A 24,136-nucleotide genomic window follows, 5' to 3' on the forward strand; every position below is an offset into this window, starting at 1 on the left:
TTGATTAACGCGTTATAAATTAAATTCTTAAAGAGGTTACGTTGCAACAAGATCGCAAATTAATCATTTTTCCACGACGCGACGTATAATTCATTTTACAGTCTAGTGACTCGATCGAGATATTTCACGCATTTCAACAAAGATTGATAGACAAATTATAAATTCAAACAGTTCGTAGAATTGTTTTGTTTTATCTTATTTTCGATTTTTTAAAATATGCGATTCTTGAAAAAAGATAGAATAGGATTTATTTTCTTTATTTTTGTGCACGGCTTCCTTATTTTTTTTTTAACACATTCATGTTCATAGCTATATGTTTTTTGTTCCAGTAGTAAGACAGCGAATTTTTGTTGAGCTATAATAGAAAGCAACGGTACATAAAATGTCGATTCTAAAAAACATATAATTCTTTATCATTTTCTTTAACATATTAGTATTTCTATGATGTGTTTATAAAATAATGAGTTTTTAGTGAATGCATTTCCATATTATCGATTGCTTTTTATATAGTTTACCATATGTTAGCTTAACGCGAGATTGATATTTTGTTGTAAATACATTTTTACTGATATTTTTGCACGGTTTTCATATTTTTTAAACACATTTTATCCATAGCTATATGTCTTTTTGTTTCAGTAGTAGGAGATCGTATTTATTGAGCTATGACAGAAAGCAACGGTAAGTAAAATATCAATTTAAAAAAATGTACAATTCTTTAGCACATTAGCTTTGCTTTTATGTGTTTATTAAGTAATGTGCTTTTAGTGAATGCATTTCCATATTATCGATTGCTTTTTATATAGTTTATGTTAGCTTAACAGAAGATATATACTTTGTTTAAATACATTTTTAATTTTTGCACGGTACGTATCTACAGTTTAAATAGAGATTCAGGTACATATATGTATATCCAAGAACATTGCATATAATTGTGTAAAATAAAATTATTTCAAGCGAACTGATAAAAGTCAAGATATTTTCTTAATACTATGAGTCTTAATTGAATAGTGTGCAGTTGATTGATAAACATCAAGATAAAAGTAATTATTATTATTATCAGACAGGGGATATTTCATGCAAAATAAAAATTGTTGGCATCATTTGCAAGAAATAATAATCATATAGAGCTTTTTTCTTCTTTAATAATGAGATAAAGACAATGTATTGACGTTCTTAAATTGTTTTTATTTTTCTATTGTTTTAAATTACACCAACTCCGTTCTAGTGACAAATGCACAAAATCCACAGTTCATTAATTATTAAAAGAGGATATGTAATCCTATGTAATCCCTGCAAAGCCCTTTTTTTATAAATTTTCGAATCATCGAACTTCCCTTGTCAATCTATGTTTATTAAAAATTCCCTTCGAAACAATATCCATTTTTGCGTGGATTGCAAATTTCCAAACAAAACTAACGAAACACTATCTCCTACTACTATATTTAATGTCATACAATTTTTTTTATCCTAATTTTATTAGCACTCCCTTGATAAGTAACAAGTATACTACCGGGTCTTTATGAAAAATAAAAATTATCTACATCAATTGCAAGGAACAGAAGGTGAACTAAAATATTTTTTTTCTTTGAATATTGGGTCGTGACGTCAATGCATAAGTTCAGCATGTCTTTTTATTTATTAATAAAGTACAGAACTGTATCCAATCACTTGTATAATTCCTGTCTGCAAATGGCATGTTTTCAATCACAGCTGTGTACATTTACACAATGAGTCATAACGTCATAACTAAATCGTTGAAATTCGAGCATGTAAATACAAATATTTGCAACCGTACAAAATGTCACGTCTCAATAATATTAACAAATTGCAAATATTATAATAATGTTCTCAATTTCTTCGTTTTCACGGTTCACAGTTTAATACTTCATCACGTAATTTTTATCGTAAATGCATAAAAATCCATAATCTAGTAGTAACTGTAATTTGTTACTTGCATATCAACTAAACCTAATAAACAACCAATTAACACTTTATCTACCGGTAGCCTATTAATAGCCTTCTCAATAATTGTGCTGCGCCAAATGGAAGCTTAGAAATCTTCTTTTACACAATAATCCCGAAGGAAATTATTAGTTTGTTATTGAGGGTGAGTTGTTGGTTTATAATTAAAATTGCTGTTGCCATTGAAGGATTCTTTAAAAAAATCCTCAGCCATGAACAATTATGGAATAATCACCGGCAGGTAATGTGTTAACAACCGAAATAAAAACAAAAGAAATCTAATCTGAAGTGCTTGTTTGTTCAGTGAACGGAGCAGTGGGTATAGCAACGTGGTCGCGAATGGGGACATTTACCTTAATTAACAGAAAGGCCTTCGGTTGGCCTGTAAGAGGTACTCGACGAAATGAAATAAAAGAATATTGTCCTACATAAAATGTATACAATATAGAAGCACAAAGAAGTCACCAGGGAATTTCGCATCCGACCGGGCGACTGAACAAGGCTAAATGTTTTCTTATTGTCTGACAAGTGAACCACTGAATGAGTACTCAAATCGACCGATGAATTACGTGAAAGGAGGAGAACTCGTGGCCCGAGCGGAGCCGCAAGTCGGCGCGCGGCTCACGCAGTGTTCACGCGCTCACTGACAGCCACCCACGCATCTACGCACTTCTCGCACCCTGCCTCCCGCCCCTCGCAGCCCCTTTCTCCACCTTTTTCTCCTTCTTCGTCGCTCGGTCTCCCGAGCGAGAACTAGTGAGAAGAGTTGGCCGTACGAAGCGGTGTCTCTCGAGGCTAGCGATGAGATCAAGTTCAATACAGTAGTATGTACATATCTCCGTAACTTCTCGTAACGCATCGTCGCGCGTCGCATAGTGTGCAAAAACACCCAACAGCTGGCCAAGCATTAAAAACCAGAGTTGGGCATTAATCGATTAAAATTTTAAGCAAGATTGATTGATTAATGTGTACGATTAAGAAAGGTAATCATTGAAATATCGACGATTGATTCAATCGATTCATGAAGTTAATCGTTAATTGACGTGATTTGCATTATTCGGCAGCGTAATTTGCACTATTCGAAAGCATAAAGCTGCGCACGCAGCTACTTTCATTAAGCTGCGACAGTTAAATACATGCTGCCGAATAATGCAAATTACAAATATGTTTTCGTCTATCGATCGTATTTATTGGTAATAAATCTTTAAATGTTTAAATAAACATTTAAAGATTTCATGCAAATTACTCCTCGTAAACGTAAAAATAGGACTTTTGAGAGCGACGGTGGACTAAATTGATCTTTTATCTAGCGCTTTTGACTACTGAAAAACACCGTCTCTGCATTATCGAGAAATGAGAAAGCGCAACCCGAAACCTTGCAATCCTGGGAAAGACTTGGTCTCTTTTACTGACAAGGGAAGGACCCAAGTGTCGGACTTCGATTTTGATAATTTTTTGTGAGACGATGGTACGTATATGGATCCCTAATGATGCCTGCAAAATATTACGTGTAGTTACTACTCAATAGTTTTAAAGATATAAACAATTGAACTTTCACGCAACCTGCTTACACGGCTAATGGAACTTCGAAAACTTGAGCTGCAAATCATGGTATATCAACAAGGTATGAAAGTTTAATTGTTTATATCTTTAAAACTATTGAGTAACTACACCTAACGTTTTGCAGACATCCTTAGGGATCCATATACCATCGTTTCACAAAAGATTATCAAAATCGAAGTCGGACACTTGGGGTCCTCATGAAATGATTGAAATGTCCAGAACCATCAAGTCAGATTCGAACCCACTTACAATCCCAACTCTACTCATGGCCTGCAACGCAGCCGGTGCGCGTAGCCCCCTTTCTTCGTTTCATTTCTCGACATTACTTAATTTTCGTCTTATATCTCCCTCCCACGAAGCGTTCTTTTCCTGTCGCGTCGCCCAGAGGAGTTTTTAGCGCGACACGCGTCGCTCGAGAATTTCGTGGACGAAACTGGGGCAATCTTGATTTCATAAACCGTTAAACACTTTTTCAGCATATATTACATTTTTAAAAGCACGGTGCCGTTTTCGTGCTTAAAGGTTTTTAATTGGTATTATTTACCTCGGTACAATTTGAGTATGTATGAACGAACATACTTTTTTCCCTGAAACTGTGAAGTAGATTAAGAGGGTATTCTGGTTTTGAAATATTCAGAAAGTTTTTGGGAAAACTATTGGACGGTTTGCATTGGACTGACACATACTAATTGTTATTAGTATTTGCAGTACACGTGTGATTTCTTTTTAAAGTAAAAACAATCAGAATTACATAAATTATATGCTTTTTAATAGAGTATCTAGAGCTACAAATTCATTTTCAAGTAGAATTAATTCATTTTACGAGGGCTCGAATATTCGAGCCAGTTAGTCGATTTCAAGTAGCTTGAGAAAAACGCTCGACTCGGCTCGACAGACTGACAATGAATATATCGAGTACTCGCACACCCCTAATCTCTATGTACACAAAATGAAAATTGCTTACATCAATTACAAGCAAGGGAAGCCAAGTAGAAATTCTTTCCACCATTCAATGATTTTAATAAGTTTTTTATATTTTAATATATATATATACATATATAATATTTTGCTCTAAATTATACTAATGCTAATATACATATACAATACACATGTATATGTACATATAATTCATTAATATTTTTCTTTAAATTATAATAATGCTACATATACAACTATACATATACAACACACATGTATACATACAATTCATTAATATCCTGCTTTAAATTATAGTACTGCTACTATACATATACAACACACATGTATACATATAATTCATTAGTATTCTGCTGTAAATTACACTAAGCTAGTATACATACAAAATTTTCAAAAAAAGCTAGAACAGATAGCTAGAAATTCGATAGAATTTTATACAATTTTTATTTTTTTTAGATCTACAAAGATTGTTCCCATTAAAAATAGGATTTCATTGCTTTCCACATTTTTAAAAGTCTACAAAAATTGAAAAATGCATAAACACATCCGCAGTCTACTTATGAATATACTATCAGTTACACCTACTCATTTTTGCCATAAATGCATAAAATCCATAGTCCACTAATGATTATGATTGTTATTTATCTATTTCACCATCCAAAATTCGTATTGCATACAGGAAACCAGATGATAGTAAGAGAATTTATAGATAATCTTTGTGACCTAAAAATACACGGAAAGTGCACGAAGCTCCTCAGCCTAGTTATGGGAGAGACTCCATTTAAATATTTCTGCGCTCTCTCTGTCTTGGCCATCGAATATCTCAGTCTCTTGGCGTCCTACACGTATACTCTCACATCATCTATTTCGCTCGAGCGATCTCTCCGAGAATTTTTGTCCGGCTCTTTCCAGCTCGTGACCGCTTGGAAATCGACCCTCTTTCCGGCACTCATTCTCATTCGCCCCCCCCTTTTTTCGAGTTTGCTCGTACAAATCACCTAGCCGACATCTACGTGCGTGGAGGCTCGGCCAAGTTTAGTCGCCGCGTCGGACAGACCCCGGTTTTCAGTGTTTCGTGCACAAACAGTCTTTCGAGGCACGCACCGTCGAACCCCGACACTCGGCGGCCTTCTAAAATAGTACGCATGTTCCACGGTCCTTCAGAATGCTGCACCAAGGTGCAATGGAACCACGACGCGAGTAGACAAAACACTACGCATCTGTTGACGATCTCGGTAGCCACTGTTTACAGTTGAGCGCAGTCGCTAACGGAACTACTTGCTCACTCGGCGGCATGCAATTACATACATTATTTTTGATGCTGTTATGTATACAAATCTATTTCTTCCTTTTTTCCTGGCAAGGGACATTGCCCATGCAAGGGACATGCAATTTTCCAAGATTGCAATCAAACTTGGTACATACAAATATAGCGGGAGTTCCTGTAATGCAGGAAACTTAACCCTTATGCAGTCAACCAAAATGTATAGATTATTTAAAACCTTTCTGTATTTAACACGGTTGCACAAATTCTCTTTGTAAGACTATCAATTAATATATTAACGAGGAAAGAATGGACTTTAAGAATGGAACATTAACAAATTGTTGGGAGATTATAGTAAATGTACACACAGAGTTGTGCCGAATTACAATTGAATTACTCCAGGAATTATCATATAATTACAAAGTAATTGAATTACATTGTAATTCAGTCATATTGTAATTTATAATTCAGATCTTCATTCAATCAAATTACAATGTAATTCGTAATTGCAATTGGAGTACAATTATAAAATACTTTGTAATTAAATTGCAATGTAATTCGTAATTGCAATTGGAGTACAATTATAAAATACTTTGTAATTAAATTGCAATGTAATTCGTAATTGCAATTGGAGTACAATTATAAAATACTTTGTAATTAAATTGCAATGTAATTCGTAATTGCAATTGGAGTACAATTATAAAATACTTTGTAATTAAATTGCAATGTAATTCGTAATTGCAATTGGAGTACAATTATAAAATACTTTGTAATTAAATTGCAATGTAATTCGTAATTGCAATTGGAGTACAATTATAAAATACTTTGTAATTAAATTGCAATGTAATTCGTAATTGCAATTGGAGTACAATTATAAAATACTTTGTAATTAAATTGCAATGTAATTCGTAATTGCAATTGGAGTACAATTATAAAATAGCGTTATGTATTATGAACGAGGACAAGGAATAGAAACTACGCCGCATAGACAGCAAACAATATGAAAGAAAAACATAAAAATATATCGCACTTCTTCAAAGTTCTGGGCTATAATTTGGAGAGATGTACATTAACTATATTGTATTTTAATTACAAATCTGACTAAAATACTTAGTAATTTAATTAATTGAAGGGTTTGAATGATGTAATTCAGTTACGACGTAGTTGAACGATGAAAGTATACATATAATTGAAATACAATGTAATTCAGTTGTGTAATTGAATAGTTCACTTAAGTAACTAACAATTTTATTGCACTGCAAATGATATGAACTGTTGTGTGAGAGTTTTCTCAACGGCAGCTATTCTCTACACTCCTTGCTATTATCTTGCGCCCCACGTTTTTCGTTTTAAATCTTACAAGTATTTTCATAGTTATTAAAATTCACAAATTTCCAGGGCTGTATGGGGTTAGGAACCTGTACGGGGCTAGGAAAAATTATTTTACACTTTTTAGTCCGTTTTTTAAACATGATATTTTTTAAAAAATGTACTTTTATTTAAATTATTTTATACTTTTTAGTCCGTTTTTTAAACATACTTCTTAAAAAATTTATTTCCATTAATTTTTACATTGTTTGCATGTGAAATAACTTGCAGGCAGATTAGCGCATTTCAACTTGTTTGGCATGTTCTTCATACAGACAATACGATTTTTTCTAGAAATTATGAAAGTTTAAGTATCAGCAATTTGTCGAAAATCGAAAGTGTTGAAATACTTTGTGGAGCCACTGTATGTTACGTTGACCTGTCCACAGTTGTCTGCCTTGTGCTACTTCCTAAACTGATAACGAATATTTACGATACGTGCTCCGTTGTAGTGTAGCCTGTATGGAAAGTATATACGAGACTGTAAAAAACGAACGAATGTCATCTTTTTACTTTCAGTGGAGTAATACGTTATCTATAAAAGTATCGTCGTATGTATTTCTATTTGTAACCGCGTATATACATATATACGCGTGCAATTATATTGAATAAATTTTCTTGCATATTCGAACGCCAATTCTCTAGTTTCTTGGGAAAAAGACCAAAATAAATAGATGGACATGACAAAGTCATCTGACAGATATTGAAGTTTCTCGTGATTATTTATATTTTCTTTGAACTAACATTATTTTTTAAATAACTAACAAGTGAAGAAAAAGCATCAGTCGATGCTTATAAAGATATGGGCTGCTCTAATCGCGCAATTGCTAAGAAAACTAATCGGTCATATACTGCGATTAATAATTATATCAATTTACGTGAAAATTACGGGAAAAATCATCTTAGAGGTAGTAATAAGAAATAGTCAAAGAGACAACATTCAATATTAATGAGGTCTGCAGCTAAGGAAAGGAAAAATGCAGCACAATTTCGAGCTGAATTGGAGCTCCCAGCAACAACAAGACGTGTGCAACAACTTTTAAATTCTTCTGGACAAAAATACAACGTAAACCAGGTAACCAGGCCTTAAAGAAGTATATAAACCGGCCCGTATTGATTTCGCACGGGCGCAAAACACAGTGACTTTATAGAAATTTCGACCTGAGTTCTGAGAATATGTGTTATTGCGGATTATCTAATACTTTAAATGCAATAAATCAATCATTGTACAATACAATTTATACGTAAGATATTGTTGGTCATTATATCTTATAATTATACTGGGTGCTTCTTTCTTTTGCACAGTAGTGTATATTATTTTGCATACAGATTCGCAGTCTACAAACAAACGAAGCAGTCCGTGTAATCTGACGTTAGAATTCTGAGATTCGATTCCGTCGCCGCGCCGCGCCGGTATGAAATGACGAATAGGTGCACTGTTATTAAAATTGCATCGTGTTACAACCATTGTGCAGGAACACATGTGCATTTGGTGCAACGAGGTTCGCACGTTGCGCTCGCGACTCCCGGCTGTTTCGCTCCGATTCGTCGAGACACGAAACGAAACGAAACGCTAACGGTTGGACACGATTTTTGTGCCCATCGCAACCCGCGCAAAACGTTGGACGCGGCGAACGCAACGATTGCGATTAAATTGGTTCCTCTGGCGCTGTAGAAAGAGGTTGAGCTTTTAATGGGATCGGGATTTATTGCCGTCAATTTTGCTTCAGGACTGTAAACGTTCAGAAGCTAATGGCGTGTCTGGCACGTACGTGGCTCGTTTGACGATAAATGGTTTCATTGTCGCGTTCTAATTTATGGTGGAACTAAGATCGTGCCGATTGTCAGAAACTTCGATAACTTTCACCTTCAAGATCTGCTTGGACCTTGTTCGCCGAGAACTGAGTAATTTGAGTGGCACTGGGTCGCCCGTTAACACACTGGCACGACGTGCAAAATTAACCCTTTGCGCTCGGAGCTATTTGAACTCGAAATTAAATATTCCTTCCGATCTATATAGAATAATTCCATTGCATATGATTTTTTTCGATTTTATGGATATGAAATTGGTATAATACCTCATACAATATCAAAATGTTCAATATGTGATTAGTACTGCGGAATTTACATTTTAAAGCAGTGGACATGTTAAATATATTTAAGAACCTCGATGTATTAGTTTCAGCTTAATAGGATAATTAAAAGAAGAATACAATTTTTATTCAGTTCCTGTGTCCTTCAATCAATGCGAACATTTTTTATTTTGCAACATTGCATAAATATTTATTAGATCTATCTAAGAAGATAGCTGTAACTCGTCCGTGCCAGTTCCTCACTTCGAGGGAGATATCAATTCTTTTATCCAAACCGTTCTTTCATTTTTCATGGATATGAAATTCATATAATAGCGCGTACAATATTGAAATGTTTAGTAATTGATTAGATACCAACACATATTTAAAAATGTAAACAATATTGTGAATAATAGTGCAGTAATCGTTAGTGGTGGCTCTGAGTCATTACTCGAGTGCTAAGGGTTAAAACGACACTCACAAGGATACATCGGGGACTGTAATTTTTATGAAACTTTCCATAAATATTTATTGGACCTATCTAAGAAGATAGTTCGTGAGACCGTTTTTGTATGAGGCAGATGTCAACCCTTTTATCTGCACTGCCCTTTCTATATACGTGCTTATAAATCGTAAACAACAATAGATATCAAAAAATTTTTTGATCGTTCACCTTCCTCATTTATTACATTGTCATCTATAGTTCTGGGCTTTTAGAGACCTTAATGTCCTTATCGAGCAATTGACATCTAAGAACATGTTGTAATAGGTTTCATTAGTTATTTCATACCTGTAACTAAAATATTGTTGTAGATTTCCATATGTATCAATTGGGGCTAGTTGTTTGTACTATGACCTGGGGCACATTCTTCCGGTAACAACTTGCTCGCAATGCATATAATTCTTCTTGGTTTTGGTTTTGGAAAAGTGTTATATACTTAGTATCTTATTTTAAAAAAATACAATCGCGAGAAATTTCAATATCTGTCACATGACATCGTCCAGATTTATTAAAAAACTGAAAGATGGACAAGATGCTACAATAGAATACAGAAAAAAAGAAATTCGCCTTTAATAAGCGTAAATCACCTTTAGAAAGAAAAGATTATTTATTTTGGTGTTCTTCCACAAGAAGCCAGAAAATTAGCATTCGAATGTGCAAGAAAATTTAACTTGCACAATATTCCACTTTCTTGATGGCTAAAGAATTGAATGCAACATATGCCAAAGTAATTTCATACCAAAGATAATGTTTGAGTTATTATATTCCGTTGTTGTTCTGTTATAGCAACAATACAACACTATTATGTAAATCAACATTATTTACGTAATAGTGTCATAATTCATTAACAAATACAATTTCTCTTTTAAGTTTTAATTGTTGTCAAATTTAATGCCTTAGTAACAACTTGTCACAATGTAACGACAAATAAATGAAAAAATATAAAAAACCTATCACAATATTCAAATTTTAAAATAATAATATAATAAATTTAACAATATCTATTTATACGTACTTTTTGTATGTTTGTTCAAAATCGGAACTTTTAGTCCCCGGTCTCCCCTATGTCAGAAAATATTTGAAAAATTGATTTTCTTCGCGTTCGAGCGACTGTGCGGTCTCCGTTTGAATCCGAGAGGAAGAAGGCGCAAGTTATGGGTCAGATCCAGCCGTGCGTGAGCGTGTAATTCAGACATTACGCCGGGCGAGAATCGTATACAGTGTACAATGGCTTCGGTTTCACGTTACGAGGTGAGAGAGGCACACGCGTATACGGCCGCGCGCGCGGAAAGATTGCCGTTTGCTCGCGATCTTTCGCAATCGCGACGCCAGAATCCGCTTCTGTTCGTTTATTATGTGTGCTTTCTACGGGAGACCAACATTACAAGCACCCGCGGAAAGTATTCCCCACGGGTTCCCTTTAAACCTTCACGGACCTAAACCGAGGACGACCAAACGCTGCATTCCATCCAGGATTATTTTTAGTTTTATAACATGCACATTCATACACTTTGCGTTCAAGCGAACCGCGTACGAAGGCATGCCAAAAACTTCACCACAATGTCACACACAGGTGCCGCGGAGAACACATGTTACTCAAATTTATTAGCTACATTAAAACCAATCTTATATGGTTTTCGTTTGCTTTCATGCAGAAATGGTAAGTTTTTACCAGTGTAACTACTGTCATACTGTAGACTCCCGTATAAAGCGATTAGTATACAGAGTATACATGCATTTTCTATGACAGTAACTGTTCGGTCTTGTTAAACAATGTTTATTGACATTCACTGTATATTTACTGCCATATGAAGTAATTTTTACGCAATTTTTTTGATCGCGTTATACAGGAATTTACTGAATTTTAATCCTCTGGACAAGGAGCTACTTTAACTTTCGCAAGGTAATAGGGTCTCCGAAACCCCAGCTTCAGATTTTTTAAAAGAATTTTTATATGAATAAAATTAAATCTTTGTTTACTTTTTGTCCTGTGTTATTCTTTATTGTAAATTTCTTAAAAACGAGGCTATTTATGCAATTCATTTGTCCAGGTTTAAAGAGAGACACCACCTTACTAAATATGTATGTGTTATTAAAGACCTTACCTTACGAGAGTTAAAGTAGGGTTAAAGTAGGGTTAAACTCGAAAATTAAACATTTCTTCCGACCTGGAATAATTCCATTCTATATTAATTGATATAATATTATATAATATTGATATAAAATTGATATAATATCTGATACAATACTCAAATGTTTAATAATTGATTAGATCTAAGATACCAACATATACAATAATGTAAACAATATTATAAATGTTAAAAGTGTTTTAGTATTTTTAATAGTTATAGATAAGTCACATGTATTGACTTTGACATAATTGAACTTTTATAACTGAAACTAAATTGGTATACATTTTTTTATATACAAGTATTTCAACCATACTGAATAAATATTACTTATTTCATTCTCTGTTGTAGGATTCTTATAGTTTGGTATTTTACATGCAGATTTTGTATCTTGGAAGGATATGTGAAATTGATAAATCATAAATGCACGGTGTCCCATTTCACCGGAGCAACCCGAATGTATCACTTATTTTTTAAAATAGGAACAATTTCAAATGATAAAACATCTGGTTCAAAGAAACAGATTCACTTTTCTCGGAATTTCAAGGTAATCGCAGTTTTTTTAGAAAATGAGACTGTATGTTTTTATTAGCGCAATGTAATAGCAGTATGATACTATGTATAACTTTCTGCTGACCTTCATTATACAAAGTTTATAATAGTTGAGTAATGGATGAAAATAATGAAAACTAGTAACTGTGACTGAAAGATCACAGGAATGAAACATTCTTTTATTATAATAAATGTTTAAAATGAGGCCCATTAACATCAACATTAATTGGTGTTATAAAAACTAACAATAAGCGAGACATCTCAAATTAGGTGAAGCACCCTATATAACTTTATACATAGGTATACTAACACTCTATGTATACATATGTATAGTCAAATTTATACATAGAATTTGTTGTGTTTAGTCACGTATCTCGCATTTGCATAGCTTTGTATTCAGAATCACTTCTAATATTAATAATTTTTAGAAAAGGTGGACTCAAAGTTTGTTAGAATTTTTTTTGTATTATTGTTTCGCAAGGTACCTAATTTACAAGGAACAATTCATATTCATTGAAATCATGATATGGATTCGTGAAATCGCAGTGTAATATATTCGATTTAGCGGATTTTTGTCGTGGTAAAAGAAATTATGAAAGTTTGTATAAGCTCGTACAAATATATGTTTTCATTTTGGAAAAAATTGATATGGAAAGTATAAGCAGATAATGTAATAATAATTAGACAGACTGAATGGTTTACATGAAATACTACATATAATTCGACTAATCTTGTGTAAGGAAATTCTATCTTCATTACTTCTCTCTTAAAATGAAATTGATATACTAATGTTTTTAAAGTCAATACAGAAGCCCTATCAATAGAAAGAAGTTTAAACAATTTAATATACTTCGTTGTTCTAAATTCGGTTCTGACAGTCTGTTATGTTTTCAGAGTTTGATGTAATCTGTTTATCATATAACATTACTAAGTTTCACTTGTAAATACCTCTTGAAAATTTCAACTGCCAAAGTGACTCACGTAAACGTTGCAACGATTAAATCGCTCGTTCTTGTTGCTCCATTGTTGGAAACAAGATTATTTTAAAACGTTACACTATCAGTAGAAATATCCGGAGTGGTCCAAACCTCATTTTTTACTGTTTGTGTAACAAACTCCTATAAAACAATGTCTGGAGCCCTATTATTTTTAGAGAAGTTTCTATAGCACGTTTAGTGAATCATTGACAGTTAATCATAGAACTTTGAATTACACACCCGGTATGAAACATCGATATAAATGTACATCGTTGCGGCAGTAACAGAATAAAAAATTTATAAAAATATCGTGACACATATACACATTTTACACTTCGTGTGTGTCGTGACGTAAACGATAAATCTCAAGCGTCCGGTTGAGATAAACATTTCAAATGTAAACGTAATCTTCTCAATTTTTAGGAAATATTCAAATTGATTGATTTTGTTCTTCTGCACCACAGAATTTGAACAACTTCTTTGTGTTACTATAATATTGTGGCATCAGATTGTGACTAGTGATGGGCATACAGTACTCTGTCTTGCAAGTTTTCGAACAAATCAATCACCACAGAGTCTCGAATCAATTCGATATTTATTCGAAATCAGAAAGTCTTGAAACTCTTGGACGTTTTGAAAGTCTTCATTGTCTTGGAAATCTTGAAAGCCTTAAAACTTTGGAAAGTTTGTAAGAATTGAAACTCTTGAAATGTTACATCTATCACGAAACAATGATTACGTCATGTCAGCATTGGGATGAACAACAGTATGAACGTACTAATATTATAAACAGTACAACATTTATTAAGATTATCAAGACTTTTAACAAAAACTTTTAAAATTTTCAAGACTTTCAAGAGTTTCTACAATAAAATTTTTGATTTCGAATAAATACCGAATTGATTCGAAACTCTGTGGTGATTGATTTGTTCGAAAACTTGCAAGACAGAGTATGCCCATTACTAATGGTTGCTGCACCCTTCGACAAGATTTAGCACGCGTCGAGATTGGTCACGTTCCTCTGAAGGATCCGTGATTTCGGATCGATACCGCGATCGCGTAGAACACCGAAAGATGGGTCACGAGACGTGAATCACCGTGGTCCGCCAAGGTAGCGCATAGCGACGCGTCTATTTCGAGGGCCAAGAAGATACTCGGCGAGAGGTGGCGGAAAGGGGTGCGTCGTCTATGATTCAACGTCCGCTTCAAGCCCGTTGCTGAAGAAGCCTGTGCGCGCGTATCTTCGCTCGCTTCCCGTGTGTAGATTGGCGAGATTGGCGGCGAGGATACCCGCATGATACATGCACAGTATGCACGTATGTTCACTGTTCTCCGCCGAATGCTATTTTTGCGAAACCGCTACGGCCACGAGTAATCGGCCGAAGGACCCTGAATGTGGGTTACCGAGCCTCAGCGACGATCTCTTGTCTTCGGCATCGAGCGGAGGATGGAGATTAATCAACGCGACAGGTGAACGATGCCAGCGGAGTTTGATACTCGTTAACCGGGTGAACGCCAAGTTGTTGCCTCACGTGCTCGCGAAAACTTCTTTCGAACTTATTTTTCAATAATGAGAGCCGCTGTTCTTGAAATAGCCCCGATAAAAATCGGTTTATTTATACGGACGGGAATAGTCAGATCGCGGGGTTTCTATTACATCATATTTTCTACTCTGAGTGGTTGAACTGGGACGCTTGTTAGCGATCATCTTCTTGAAACTGATCTGTCATCTCGAAGATTTACGCTTCTGTATGGAGGTTCGAAAGGGTCGCTTTTCAACACGGTAGAATTCCGTATAACGCGATCAAGGAATTGTTTACACTAAACACTGCGGTGTATATTTGTGTGCATATTTTGGAATATATACTGTAATATCATATATTTTACATTTGTTGGGATGTAGCCAATTACTAAACATTTAAGTATTGTATGAGGTGTTGTATCAATTTCATATCCATAAAATTTTAAAAATCATATCGGAAGTAATGTTCAATTTCCGAGTTAAAATAGTTCCGAGTGCAAAGGGTTAAATTGTTATTAGCAAAATTGCATTGTATATGTTTATATTATTAGTTGTACATTTTTTATTGCAAGCAATAATAGTTGGAAATGTTTGTATGATAAAACAATCGTGTGCAAGAATAGTATAATGGGGCTGTGAGGTTAAAGTTAGAAATATGAATATGAATATATTCGTCTATTTGCAATATGGTTGTATACGATATTTGTAACATGGTTGTAATATCTCCGTAATATAGATATTCTTAAGATATATTTTCTACAGTTATCATTTTATTATATTTCTTCTTTTTTAACTTTTCAAGCTTGTGAAAGTAAATAAATAGGTGAATAGATAAATAAGTAGATTTCTAATTTTTAGATGTTGCCACGAGATAAGAGTTTTAAATCCAATGGAGATGTGAACTTCCCGCTTGCCTATACAATCACTTTAATGGGACAGTCGAACGAGCGACATCAAAGGTGCCGCCCGGAGTGTCACCTCTTGTTGTATCCCTAGTACATAGTTTTGTACTCGATATATTCGAGTACTCGAATTTCGAGTCGAGTCATTACTCGGTCTGCCGAGCCGAATAGAGCGTTTGAATTTCCCGAGCTACTTGAAATCGACGAACTGTTTGAAAAAAATGCGAGCTACTTGAAAAATTTAATTATGAAAATAGTCTGCTGTGCATATGTACCAACGTTTTTCTTGAAATTTTATGAAAGAACGACATTTTTAATAGAAATAGCTGCACTGTTTGACAAAGTTCATATTCACGCAATTGTTTAAGAAAAACAAGATTCTCCTGCTTAAAAAAATCATATCAAATAGCTAGAAGTCTGTTAAATGTTAAAGAACCAATAGTGTGTGTGAAAAAAGGAGAAATACACAAAGCTATTTGTTCACATGTTCAACAAACTTCAAACTTGGAGAAAAATAGGGAACTGACATTTGATGTGATCATTATTAATAAGAGTCACTGGTATTATTCGAAACCAGTAGTCACGGAAAAATAGATAACAAATTTTCAAAATATATCTAAAATTTATAAATTCTTGTAAGCATCCAATAAAAACTGGATTTTTATTGTACATTTATAGGTATTTAAAGTACAAAATTCAGTAGATTCTGATACAATTTCAGTTATATTTTACTTGCAAGATCTTTTATTTATTTTCACTGTGGAAAACGAAAATTTATTGAATTTCACTTGCTCGAAACATGTCTATAAAAATAAGAATTCGTATAAACGTCCACAGTGTACTGAACAAATATTTCTCTATGGAGAATGAGTAATTTCAATGTTTTGGCAGACAGTGTAGGTGTTGGTGACCGAACAATCGTTTTGCAGACAGCTTGATAAAAGTTTGTTATCTAAATTTCTGTAAACCCGGGCAACAGTATAACAGAAAACGACTCACCGCTGTTGTCCCGTCGCTTCACCTTCGATGGAGTGCACGCGGAATATTCGCGATCGTAGCGAAAATCACCGGCATCGTGAAACGAACCGTTCGCATCGAAATCGGAATACTCGAGCCGACGTGATATCGGATTTCGGCTTGTTATCTCGTCGCATTCTTCCGTCACAATTTGTCTCTCCAAATAGCTGCCACCTGCGTAACTAAAAGAAACAAAAGCCCCGATCACTCACCGATGACTCTCATGCGACTGCAATGTACAATTCAGATATATTGTTACAAATTTTATGATTAGAGTTGTTTACTGTTGCTGCTATATAACAATTAATTACGCGAATATCGAATTATATACATGTTGTCATCTGCAACCGTACTCGTGATGATTCAACAGATGAGTCTTGTAACTATCAAGTTGAGTTTTGTATTTTAAACGTGTCTCCGAAAAGAGATGCATGAAAACTTTTCATGGGACTTTCACTAACTTATTTCTGGCATTTTTCTGATTAAAATAAGACCAAACACGATATAATTTAAATTGTATTTAGTGGTTTAATCGACGATGAAAGTTTCGGGCGCAAGGAAGGACAGCGAACACGCGGGCCTTTGAACTGTGCCGGCGACGGCGACTGTCCTCGTCTTTTTCTTTCCCATACGCTGTCCTTCCTTGCGACTGAAACTTTCATCGTCGATTAAACCACTAAGTACAGCTGAAATTATATCGTGTTTGGTCTTATTTTAATAAAAAAAATTCCAGAAATAAGTTGGTGAAAAGTCCCATAAAAAATATGTAATTAAAAATAAAGCATTTTTAATTGGCATTACATTGTGAGAACACGCGGGCCTTTAAACTGTGCCGGCAACGCGACCAGTGTAGCCAGATGAGGGGAGTCACGGTGAAATGATGTACCCCCTGACAAATATAACATGATCCTCTTACTTTTATTCTTCCCATTGAATTGTGTGGACTTTGTGGAGTAATTTGATAGGTGAATGCTGTTATACAGGTTATTTCACTCAACTTAACCATCTTAAGGGGGTAGACTCTCGTTTTCAAGGTTGCGATTGCAAGGGTGCGGGATGCGCATTCTCACTTTTCGATAATGCAAAGATGGGGGTTTTCTTTCAAAGGTTAACCTAGGCAGCAATCCCCCTCGAAAGTCCTATTCTTACGTTTAGGAGGCGTAATTTTCATTATTCGGCAGCGTGTAGCTGTTGCAGCTTTATGAAAAATACGCCTCATAAACGTAAAAATATGACTTTTGAGGGCGATTGCTGCCTAGATTGATCTTTTATCTAGCGCTTTTGACTGAGAACCCCCATCTTTGCATTATCGAGAAAATAGAAGGCGCATCCCGCACCCTTGCAATCCTAGAAACGAGTCTTGAAATCAAGAAACTTGATCTTAAATTCAACACTATCTCGTTATCGCCAACCTAATAAATAGATCCGCGATTCAGTATTCGTCGAGTCGTATGAAACGCTCGTTTTGAGTGAGTTAATTACCTGCGATCCGAGGACATGCTAATTTCCATAGTCGAATCATACTGTTGCTGAGGATTTATGGTAGTCAGGTGCTTGATGTCGTTCTCCTGTGGTAGAAAGAGGTCCCTCAGTGCCACGTATTTTGGGGGACTCTCGATCGTCCTTTCGCCAACATTTTGGTCGCGGTAGGTACCGTAAAATGGCGAAGGTACTCCTAAAATTAATATTAACCTGGTGTGAGAATCTGTCAATATTTTAATTCAATTATCCAGAAATTTCTAAAATATTAATTGGCTCACAAAACAACTAATTAGAAGGCAGACTTTTATGTATTTATCGTAAAATTTATAATGAAATTGAACTTGAATGTAATATTTCTTTCATCTATAATGAAATAAATAAAAAAAAAACAAAAAAAAACAAATAAACAACAAAAATAAACAACTCAAATGCAAAAAAGTGATGATATTCAAGGAATAAAAAACCTATTGTATTTTTAACTCAGTAAAATTATTGTCAGTATCTTGCAATTAGCACGAAAAAATAGCGTTGTATTCGGTCATTGTATTGTTGTGCCATGGCGATGAAAGTGTTAACGTTCTCATTCAAACTGTTCAAGTATCAAGGTTCGCTAAAAAGGAATCAATTGAAATTAAACCTAGCTTCATGGAAAAACCGAAAAGATTTTTTAAGCTTCATCGAGTGTCAACGTCCTTCTAATAGGAAACGTGCCAAACGACTTTACCTTAGAGACAGTTTACAAACGAAAAATGAAAAGTAGTTTCTCTAGTCCATTGCGAGTGCATTCGTGAGGTTCATTCAACCGACTTTTGTATCAAAGACCATCTGATGCGCAAACGAAAGCAATGGCTGACATCTCCGGTTTAATCAACGGGCATCATCGTAAAATTTAGTCGATTCGCGACTATTTTCGGCGACTCTCGCATGCCAGACCTCCCGAAGATTCGCAATCGCTTCTTGTTACATACATACGTCCTGGTGGATTCTGTGTAAAACCATTAAATACCATTCGTAACGGGAGCGGTCACGCAAGTATTGACTCAAACTGCGGAAGAAGGAGCAGAAGAGGCTAACGAGCCTTATGCCTATGGTAAAATGAATTTAAGAGGCATAATCGTTTAAAAGTTTGTAACACTAAGGTTTTCTTTTCACGTATTATAGAAACACAATTTCAATAATTAAAAATAAATTATTCAACCTTATGATGATTCTGATGTTCATCAGATTTACATAGCAGCATCATTAAATAAATCCTAAAAACCAGTTTTCCTTTTCACGTGTAACAATTCCTCATATTAAACCAGCTGATAAATAGCAACCAGGAAAAATTTCACTAAATTGAAATAAATTATTCAACCTTATGATGATTCTGATGCTTATCAGATTACATACCGTGGGTAAGAAGGACCCACAGCAGCTTAGGCAGTATAAAACAAACTTTTTTATTCATAAATCCGCAAACGAGATTAAGAAGTTATACATAAACCCAATTTTTCCATTCTATAATACAAGAACGAAATCTAGAAATAAATATTCATGTGGGTAAAACGAGGGTTTGTTTTGCAGTCTTGGAACGAATGAAACAGAAATTGCAAAATTCAAATTTGTCATTTTTTTTTATTCTCTAGCATATTGCATTTTTGTCGCAAGTGAATAAAATCTAGTTGTAATATTAGAACAGAGTCATGGACTGTATGAGCAACGTAAGCAGTGCGAGGATTCAAGGCGAAACTGGGATTCGATAATCCGAAGGAGTATGACGCGTTTTTTCTGAAAAAAAACTAAGAGCAATCGTAAAGAGATCTTTAACAATCGTGGCCGCTTGTTTTTCTCTCGTTTATTCTTGGATCGCCGACTCATATTTTCCATCGCATTCCGGGATTACCTTACCGTCTATTTTCATACCGCATCATCCGAGAGCCGTTCATCGAGCATGGGAACATTCGAGTATTTGATCCTTCCAAAAATATTAATCCCCGTTTACGAGTACGTTCATTGGACTCACCGTGAACCGTTTAACGTGTCGTATAAAATTACATAGAACCAAATTATTCTTATTAATAATGATCTAACGAATCGAAGCATTCTTGCTCACGTTCTCCTTCATAAAATTTCATAATTTTCATTTTGATATATTTAAGCGGACATTTTCTTCTTTTCTTCTTAATCAATTTTGCAATTGATCTACGGGATCAGTCAAAAAGTCTGTATGTGTTTCTTGAGAAATTCGGGCAACAATTTATTCCAGATTATAGTGTTTATTTACTTGTATTGTTTGCCCTTCCATCATTATGCAAGTGATGCATTGAACAAAGCAATACAATCTTTAGACAATCAATAATGTGAATGAAATGAGTAGGTGAAATTTAAAGCAGTTTAACAATGTCGATGTTATATATTTAATATATGTTTTTGTATTTTACTTAGCTCCTATAGATTGCAAATTGATGTACAATAATTTTATTTTGCTGAAAGATCCACAGTCTAGTCATTGGATAAATGAAGAGACACAGCTTGTCATTTATTTGTTCGCCATTTTTGTAATTACTAAGCTTTTCAAATTTTCTAGTTTCGAAGGATAGGAATTTCTTGAGCGGAAATTAGAGATTTCAATATTAGATATGAAGAACAATGTAAGTTGTATGAATAACAATATTAGATATGAAGAACAATGTAAGTTGTATGAATAAGTTAGTCCTTAATTCTTATCAGTCTAGAATTGTTTTATGAGAAAATTGTAATATGAATATGAAAAATGTTAATAATGATGCTCAATAAAATATATTGGGATGAAATTATGATTTTGAATGTTTATCGTTATGTTAAGCATGGCAGCAATAATATTATTATTAATAATGTAAAAATATTAGCTGAATGTATTTTATATTAGCAGAATTTTTTCCATGAAAAAAGTTATACTTCGTTTTACTAACGAATAACAATATTTTATCATTTGAAATGATTTCATTACGCCCACAACTTTTAATACTGTAAATACTTAACGACTTTATATACACATATATAACTTTATATAATTACATTATAGATGACTGATCTTTACCGTCTCATACTCAATCAAATATAAGGCGTAAAAGAACTGACTCATCGTTGCATCATTCACGAATAGCACCGGTATTAAATTTCGCATCTCCAAATATACATATATAATGCGGATGATTAATTCTGAAGCTCAATTAACAGCCCCACGGGACCTGCACACCGAGAGACGTAAATGTGTTTGTAACCTCGAATGTTGGTAGCGATGTTGTGCTCCACATATTTCTTTTTCCCTCCCGAAATAAGTGAGTGCCTGAAATACTTATGACTAATCACACAACAAGAGCAAGGCGGAACAATGCTTTCGATATATTATTGCAGCGTTGAACGTCTCGCGACGTTTATTCGCGACACTCTATCCCTCGTTTCATTCGAATTCGCGAAATATAACAAACGGGTCTTCTGACAAATTTCGTATTCCGTTGCATCATGAAGCGAATGCTTAGAAATACCCGCAGTGATAATTAGACTACGGATCTATGTGTGAAATAAAAGTTTTTCATGTCAATTATAAGAAGCAGGAATAAAACAAAAATGTGTTTCACCTTTCAATAATTTTATTAAATCGAAAATGCTTTAACTCTTCTAATACGTTCACAGTTTTGTATTTTACTTATTCATTTTCGTTAGAAATGCATCAAATCCGCAGTCTAGTCATTAGTTTCTCTTGTAATAGTAGGGGAGGTTTTCCACGTACCGGACATATAACATACTTTTTAACCCTGGAACATCACACTTATTTTTTGAGACGTGTACTTCACACTCGGGTCTCAGAAACCCAAAGTTCTTTTTTAGAACAAAATGAAAGTAAATGTGAGTATTTAATGTTTTTGGGAGAATAACTAATTCCAATAGAATGCGTAGAAAAAAATTCAATCATGGTTTGTTATTTTATAACGAGTTATAATTCATGAAAGTGAGAAATAACAAGCCACTCATGCGCATGTTACTTTATAATTAATGACGTTCTGGGTTTCTGAGACCCAACAGTACAGTTCCAGGGTTAAAGGGTTAAGCCTGCGACTTTGTTGGTAAGATAGAGAGTAACATTAAAATGGGCCACACTTTTTTTCGAGTCGTCAAAAATCCTTCTGAGAATCATTAGTTTAGTCAAAAAGGAACCTATTCTAAAAATTTTATTCAATTCGGAGCGTGGACGTTTTCGGAAGCTTCGCCAAAAGTCGTTCATGCAGCAATAATAACTAGAATGCAGGTTTTAAGAAATATAAAAGTGAATATCGTTACATGAACTTCAGAATGTTCTTGTATTATTTTCGACACGTAAAAATGATTAAGAGAATGAACACATTTGTATTTAATTTCTTTGACAATTTTTATTTTACATTAATATTCGCAGTCTAATAATGACTGTTGTAAATTATCAATATCCATAACCTCTTTTTAGTATCAGGTAATCAACAAGTATTTCTTCGAAAAAAAACAGAAAGCACTTCAGGGCAATTAATGAAACGCCAGGTTAATAGTATCATATAGTGTTAGACTCACAATCAGAGTCGCCAGATGAGGGGAGGATTTTCGAATCGAGGGGAATAAGTTACCCCTCTTTCTGCTGGTACCGGAGTAGTCACGTGACATTGTCACACTTGCACGACCTTAGACCATATATGTATACTACTGTGCAAAAAGAAAGAAGCACCCAGTATAATTATAAGATGTAATAACCAACAATATCTGTATGTAGAAATTGTATTGTACAATGATTGATTTATTGCATTTAAACTATTAGATAATCCGCAATAACACATAGTTCTCAGAACTATTCAATTAAACAGCGGAATCCTTTTCCAAAACTTACTGTGTTCTTATTTTGATTTTATCAAATATGACCGGGTGCTTCTTTCTTTGTTTAAGCAGTGTATACTTATTGACCCGGCTTCGGATAACATGCCGTGTTCCGAGATTACTTCATCTACCAGATGACGGATGTGGGCGAAGTGCTATAGTCCGTTGAGAAGCCGCAGTACAGTAAAGTCGCGGTTTTTATCCCTGAAGGTCTCCACGATCACTCTCCCTTACGTACCAATTTCACTGAGGGGCAACGCCGCGCCGCCAGGGGCCACAAAGCTCGAGCTGCCTCGGTAGCCGAGCAGTGTAAACATGACGCGTAATCTGATCTCGGGTCTGGTATATCGGTGTAAAACACTTCTAATCCAATTAGAAAACTTCTTTATTTTTCATTATCTTTTTATGGGGCTGTCAGCAACTTATTTGTGGCATTTTTCTTATTTAAATGACACTATACACGATATAATTTCAACTGTATTTAGTGGTTTAGGACAGCGTGATCCGTGTTTAGATGCTGTCCTTGTCTACGTTCGGCATTCTTTGTACTTTCGGCGCGGTCGACGCAGTCGTAAAAAATTAGTGTTCCTACATGATTTCTCTCCCTGCGCTCGGAACCAGCGATGGGAAACAAATCGCGACTTTACTGTATCACGAACCTAATCCGCCTAACCCGCCGTATCTCACTCTGTATAAATATTTATGAAAACTGCAACTGTAATATATATTTCATTTTATTACTCGTTCATTTTTACTTTATTCTCTTATTATTTTAAATATGGCTAACTTATTTTGTCAATTATTATTTGGAAAATGTTAAATTTGAATGTAGACGTTGATAATATGATATCTGTATTTGTCTTTCCTCACAACTTACTTTCTTTTAAAAAAAGAATAGTAAGAAAAATAATAAGAATATGTATATATATATTCTTATTATTATTATGTATATATCTTTATTATTTTTCTTACTATTCTATTTTTAAAATACAGTAAGTTGTGAGGAAAAACAAATACAGATTTCATAT

General features: G+C 34.4%; 1 protein-coding gene across 19 annotated transcripts in view; it reads right to left on the bottom strand.

Annotated features, from left to right (window-relative positions):
* The window catches only part of Sls (sallimus), a 335,820-nt gene that overhangs the window by 179,751 nt on the left and 131,933 nt on the right, over positions 1–24,136 (bottom strand). For 18 of the 19 annotated variants that reach the window (XM_076431149.1, XM_076431143.1, XM_076431134.1 and 15 more), the window contains 2 exons: positions 18,249–18,441; positions 16,749–16,948 (listed from right to left, as the gene is read on the bottom strand). In XM_076431149.1, the coding sequence (XP_076287264.1) occupies positions 16,749–16,948; positions 18,249–18,441 (393 nt within the window). The remainder of the gene's footprint in view (positions 1–16,748; positions 16,949–18,248; positions 18,442–24,136) is intronic. The other variant, XM_076431152.1, reaches the window with a different exon arrangement.

This window comes from Lasioglossum baleicum, chromosome 9 (assembly GCF_051020765.1).
Source record: "Lasioglossum baleicum chromosome 9, iyLasBale1, whole genome shotgun sequence".
Classification (NCBI taxonomy): Eukaryota; Metazoa; Arthropoda; class Insecta; order Hymenoptera; family Halictidae; genus Lasioglossum; species Lasioglossum baleicum.